This window comes from Gavialis gangeticus, unplaced genomic scaffold (assembly GCF_001723915.1).
Source record: "Gavialis gangeticus isolate Ggan-Ray unplaced genomic scaffold, GavGan_comp1, whole genome shotgun sequence".
Lineage (NCBI taxonomy): Eukaryota > Metazoa > Chordata > Crocodylia > Gavialidae > Gavialis > Gavialis gangeticus.
The window spans coordinates 51,176,151-51,182,844 of NW_017729032.1; the positions used below are offsets into that span (position 1 = coordinate 51,176,151).

A 6,694-nucleotide genomic window follows, 5' to 3' on the forward strand; every position below is an offset into this window, starting at 1 on the left:
CCCCACCCCTCCAGGGCCTCTGCAGCTGAGTGGGTGGGACCCAGCACAGCAGAGTGGGATGGGAAGCTCAGTGCCACTGTGAAGGGGCTCCATGCCACTATGGCACGGCGCCTCCTGCTTGCCCAGCAGAAGAGGGGGTGGTAGCACAGAGTTGTGCCCCTTACTGCTGCTGGTTGCCCAGGGGGCGCCTTACCATGGTGGCACAGAGCTTCCAGTAGCAGCAGTGAGCTTCCCTGCCTTGTTCTGCTCTGCCCTGCAGTGCTGGGTCTCACCCGCTGGGCCATGGAGACCCAAGGGGAGGGCAGAAGGGTGGGCAGCCTGCATCTGTTCCCTTCCCCTCCCATCATGGGCTCTGCTCTGCCCATACCACCCATGGGGCAGGGGGAGCTGGGCTCTGCACTGTGCTCCACTGCAGGAGCTGCTGCCTCCCTTGGGCAGCAGCCAGGGCTCGGGTGCTGCTGGGGGGGGCGCAGGAGGCTGTGGACTTGATTTATTGGCAGCTGGGGACCCCCTTCAGCAGGGCTGTGGGTGAGGAGTGCAGGGTGCCAGCAGGGCCCAGGGGTCTGTGGGTGTGGAGTGTGGGGTGCTAGCAGGGCTGGTAGGGTGGGGGTGTGGAGCTGTGGGTCGTAAGTGAGGTCAATGGCATGGACAGGGCACTGGCATTTCAGGGCTGCTCAGTGCTACAAAGTGGGCTGGGAGGACAGCCACAGCTGGACCTGCACCCTTGTGAGAGAAGTGGGTGGGGAAGCTCTGATTTTCCAGGGTAAAAAACCCAAAATCAAATGCCAAGCAAACTTGCGGTTTTTAAATAGAGAAAACCAAGAAATCTGATCATCATGGCGATTGCAGTTCAGAGCAACATTGCCTTTTGAGGTGATGGGTAGTTATGTGCGTATGTAAAACTTCCTTTGCTTAAAGGCATCCCACATTGTTCCTGGTTTTTGGCAGAATGGAAATCATCCATTAGCTATTCAGAACTTACCTTGAAGAGTTTCTGACTATCAAGACTTATTACGTGATAATTCCTGGGCCCATTGCAGTTTAATGACTATTCCTCTAATGTTCAAACCTTCTCTACTGCCTCTTCAAGAAGCTTTCTGATGACAGAGATTTGGTGACTTTTATACCTTTTCTCTGTATCAAAGAGTACTTCAGTAGAAATGTTGAGGTACAGTATTGATATATATGGCAGAGCTGTTTACTATCATTGGTTAGAGGAAGTTCAACGCCTACCTGCTGAGCCTGAGTTATTGCTTGAGCTCTAGCAGAAGTGGAATACAGGGACATGGTCACACAAAGCAAAGTTATTTTCTCAGTTATATCTGTAGCTTGAGAAATGTTGTTCTGATGTATTCCTGGACCTGACTTTTTTTTCCACTGTTGCAGAGTCCTTTTATGCTTTCTGTTTTTAAGGAAGGAACTAGAAGGCAGTTGTAGCTGCCCTTCTGTGTTTTTTTTAATGGACCAAGAGAGCATCCAGACTGTAAGCAGGACCTCATTACAACATGCCATTCAGAAGAATCTGATATTGCATGGCATGAACACACATCTGCATTAGGAATGGAATATATATGAAGTGACTATTCTTTGCACCAGCTAACACCTGTGCATTTTTCTTCCAAATTTTCTAGTGCTTTGGAAAGTTAGAGAGGCATTTTTTTAAAGACTGATTATATCTAGCCATCCAAGCTTGGTATGGCATCACTTGCATCTTAAAGCTTTTGTTACCACTTCAGTGAATTAGACCTTTTGCAAAAGGGCTGGACATCTTCATGTTAGTGTAAATAGGGCAGAGTGAGTGGGGCACAAGCCCCGACTGTTAATTTTGAGAGGGAATGATGGATCCCCTAGGAACCCTCTGTATAGCTGCAGGGGACAGGAAGCCAGTCCCAGTGCAGCAGCAGCCCATGTGCTAGGAACCAGCTTCAAGAGAGCAGCTCCAGGCAGATAGCACCAACAGCTGCTCTTGGAACTATTAGCTGTTTTCCTATCAAGAGTTTGTAAACATCCTACTCCTTATAATTGTGAAGTCAATTCAGCTCTTTCTAAAATACAGCTATTGCACAGCTATCTGGGAATTCCCAGGCCAGTCTCCATTGGCTGTTAAGGAGGTTTGAAAATATTTGTTCTGTTAAATGCGTTGCAAGTGATAGTATCATAGAAAGAAGGACCAACCTATAAGATCATCAAGTCTAGTCCCCTGCCATAGGCAGGAGGTAATTGGCTTAAATGAGCTCAATAAGGTATTTGTCCAGCCTCCTCTTAAAGACTACCAGAGATGGTGACTGCACCACCTCTGCTGGAAGTGTGTTCCAGATTCTAGTTACCCGTACAGAAAAGAAGTTTTTTCTTATGTCCAGCCAAAACTTTTCCTTGACTAGCTTGTGTCCACTGGTCCGTGTCTTCCTGGTGGGTGGGGTGGGGGTGGCGCTGGGGCTTTTCTGAAAAGTTGTTCACCAACGTCCTGGCGTTCTCCCTTGACACATTTGTAGGCTCCTATCAAGTCACCTCTCAGCCGCCTTTTGCTCAGGCTGAACAGTACCAGATCCCAAAGTCTTTCTTCCTCATAAGACTTGTCCCCCAGGCCCTTGATCATGTGGGTGGCCCTTTTCTGCACCCTTTCAAGCATGTCCACATCCTTCTTGAAGGATATCAGGCCTTTTAAACTAATCACTATATCCCATGCTTTTCTTGAACAGCTTTCTATCATTTTATATTTGGACCAATACTAACAAATGGTATAAAAATGTTATGCTGTTTTCAAATGTGAGCCCCTAAGAAAAGGTACTGGGTCTCATTGAAGAGAAGTACCTAAGAAAGGTACTGCATTTCAACCTTGAATTTCTGTTTTCTGTGCCCTAGGTATTCATGTGTAACCAGGTGAAGAATTAGGTAGTCTAATTTAGGTCTCAGGAAGACTTTAAACACTGAATATGGTCAATAGTGAGTGGGGCATGAGTCCTGGGCACTACTTAAGGTGGGTTGGGGAGGCATTTGAGCAGAGCAGGGGATGCCCTAGGGGACTGCTCCAGGCATAGTCCTGGCCAGCTATGTCTGCATAGTGTAGGTGGCTGCCCTAGCTCATAATTCTGGGGCTAAGCCCAAGTAATGCAAAACTTTCCTCTGAAGTCAAAGTACATTTCAAACTTCAGAAATAAAAATATACAATATAACGCAACAGTTGTAGTGGGGAGATTGAAATATGGCTGCAGCTCAGCTTGTTAGGGAAGTGACAGGCAGGGAGAGAAATGATAAAAAGGAAAAATAAACCATTGGCATTTTGTCCCCATCAAGTATAGGCCTAACAATGCCAGCAAAAAAAAAAAAGTGGAGCTTCTTATTGTAAAGGGAAAAGCATTTATAAAGAACGAAGACAAAAACAGTCTTCTCAGTTACTTCCTTTTTCAAGAGATAACCAGTTCTTTAGTAAACTTTGATTCCATTCCTACCTTGCTTGTAGAAGATAACAGTACTGAATCCTCTGCTGAAGCCACCGTCAACACAGATATCAAGGAGTCAAGTAATTCTAAATCTAGTCTTGATTTGGAAAAAGACTTTGCTGTCTCTTCTGTGATTATAAACCACATTTGCAGTATTGAAACTTCTGATATATTTACCACTGTCAAGGCACTATTACACACTTGCATAGAGAGCAACAACCTTGGCTCATGACCACTGAAAATTACTGATCAGCATAGGAGCTATGTGGTTGATAAAGCTCTGATCAAGAGTTAGGATGCTGACGTCTCACCATAAATGTCACATGATGGTTCACAGCTGGTTTATAAAAACGGTAATGGAGAAAGAATTGAAATAAAATATATTTCAATATTCAGATGTTGGTAAATTATTTTTCTATGAGAGAATTTATTATTGAGGCATGAGTGAATTATTTTACTGATAGAAGGAAGAGAGAAGGGAGCGTTCAACGGCATCTGTGGCCAGGATACACTCAACAGTGTCTATGGCCAGGCAGGGGGTGCCATGTGCATGTGTGTATATATATGCACATGGCCACCAGGCAGAGCTGGAGAGCAGCTCCTGCAGGTAATGGGTGGGGGTGGGAATTGAGGCTCCCATAGGTAGGGAGGGAGTTGGGTAGGGCTGGGGCTGCTGCTTAGCTGGGCAGTGCCTGGGGCTTGGGGCCGGGGGCTGCAGTGTGTTGCCACAGGGCCCTAGTGGAGAGCAGGATGGGGCCATGGGTGGCTCATCCAGGTAGTGGGGCAGGCTCCTTGCTGCTGCATGCACTTCCGGGGGTGGGGGAGGGAGAACCTGTGCCTCCAGATGTGGCTTGCGCTCCTGCCCTGGTGTCCTCTGCTGGGGCCTCTTGCAGCTCAGCGGGTGCAACCTGGCGCTGCAAAGAACAGTGGAGCCGTGCAGGAAAATGTTTGCTGCTGTCAGCTCCGCACTGGGCTGGCGACCCGTCCTTTGAACGCAACCCTGTGCTGCTACTCCTACTGCAGCCATGTGTAGGGGACTCTTTGCCAGGGCAGTTCTGGGGGTGTGGGTCCCCCTGCCCTGCAGGAGTGTGCCGTGACAGGGAGCCAGCTGCCCTCCCCACCCCCTGAGCCCGCAGCAGGCAGGCCTGGTTTTGGAAAGTACTGTGTTAGCCTTCATCTAAGTTAAAGCATATCATCCAAAGATATTCTTACTTTTCTATAAACGAATTTTTAAAATCTGTACTCTGTTCATTTTCTCAAAAACATTTAGTAGCACCCTACTTATTGCCACTTAATTGAATGGCATATTCATAATCTGAATATTCATCTAATAAAGCTTCTCTTTAAAACAAAATTAAAAGGTATTGTAATAATCTACTAGCTCTCATTTAACACCACAGTGAAACTATAATTAGGTAATCTACACTATATATATAGTGACAGCCCTTAGTCTAAATACTTTGTCATGTGGTGCAAATAATAAGTGTAAAAAATGTTAGAGATTTTTCTGACTCCTTAATTACAGCTCCTTAAAGCAATAGGGGATGAAAATGCAGGGAAAAATTTTAATAAGTGCATTCTTAATTTTAATATCAAGCTGAATCACAGGTATATACTAGAAAAGATCATTCAGTCAATAATTTAGGTATGGAGTTTTCTGCAACTGGACCGCAGTTATCAGAACTGAATGCTGATAATTTTGGTTTGAAAATTTTGTGAAAATGAAGAGTATTTCCAAGCCGTGGCCTTGAGCAACTTTCTGTGGCTGAACTGTCCTTCAATTGATATCTGTTCCTACAAACAACTAGGACTTTCAGTTTGGAAGAGTGCTTTTAAAAAGGAATATTTGTACTCAGTCACTAGTTATATCTCAAAACTTTGGCATTTATTGATGACTCCCTAAAATCTTAAGAAGCAATAAACATTGCTTTTTACCTAAGCTTTCACTAAGTCATCAATAAGAAAATTTCAGAGCATTTTATCATCATACTGCTAGACAAATATATTGTAAGCTCCTTGTGTTAATGTTGTATTTTGTTTGTGTAAGTATGTATAACTTCCAGTAATTTTATCTGGATTGAAGAACAATATCAGTGAACTTTAAATGCAAGGTAAAATAATGTACATAAACTGTTTATTTTTAACAAGTTACAAAGGTTCTTGTTGGAACTGCCTTTATTTATACATCATTACTTCATCTCCATGATTAAGACGGGCTTCTATATATGTGGAAATGTATGTTGTTGTATACAAAAATTATGTAATTTAATCTTTAATTGTTCTGAAGTTAAATATGCTTTGGTGTAGAACTGTTGTTTTATGAAGTTTCTGTTTTTGAAAAATGTGTTCATTTTCCAGAGCAATGACAATGAAGAACGCCTGCAGGTTGTAAAACTACTAGCAAAAATGTTTGGGGCAAAGGATTCAGAGTTGGCATCTCAAAACAAACCACTTTGGCAGTGCTACTTGGGGAGGTATACGCTGTTTTAATTCCCTTCCCAGGAGGGATTAAACAATGAAGTATAATTCAACATTTTACAAATTTTCCTTTTTTTTAAACAACTGAGCAATAGATAAGTATGAGTTCTATTCTGCTACTTGCTCTGAAATCTGACACAGATAATACTAAGGAAATTACATCTGTGATTCTGTAGAGCTGATGATCATCAACCAGCCCTTTCATTTTACTATTTTAATTTAAAATTGTATTTGCTTTTTTTTACTGCCATTGCCAAGGCAACATGGCATTTTACTTTTTCCTCACAAATGTGAAACTAACTAATGATGTATTAATAGTTCTTAAATAACAGCAGATGGCATTGGCATTAGGGAATGAAATTTTAGTGATGATCCTGAGGCTTTTTTATGCTTCATGTTTATACTATCCTGCATCTGACTGAAAAGTAATTACTACTATTTAAAAATACTTTATATAAGCTACCAGTATATATAATAGTCATGGTTAGTATTTATTCCATTTGGAAAGATTCTGGTTTGAAAAAAAATCTGATAATTAAAGTAGAATATGAAGCTGGAGCTGATAATGTTTTAAAACAAAAGAAACTTTATAAATACTGAAGCAAATGCATACCTTCTATAGGAAAATGTTTTGGGTCAACCCCTGTAAATTAATTAAAATTGGCAGTAGTGTATACTGCATACAATGTTATGGCATATTGAAGTAGCAAAAACAGCAAAGTCCTCACGGAAATCTCTACAGCTGTATGTTATATATATTTATACATTTAATGTGG

General features: G+C 42.7%; 1 protein-coding gene across 3 annotated transcripts in view; it reads left to right on the forward strand.

Annotated features, from left to right (window-relative positions):
• The window catches only part of PDS5B (PDS5 cohesin associated factor B), a 174,768-nt gene that overhangs the window by 64,801 nt on the left and 103,273 nt on the right, over positions 1 to 6,694 (forward strand). For all 3 annotated transcript variants that reach the window (XM_019524557.1, XM_019524559.1, XM_019524558.1), the window contains exon 8: positions 5,799 to 5,914. In XM_019524557.1, coding sequence (XP_019380102.1) covers positions 5,799 to 5,914 — 116 coding nt within the window. The remainder of the gene's footprint in view (positions 1 to 5,798; positions 5,915 to 6,694) is intronic.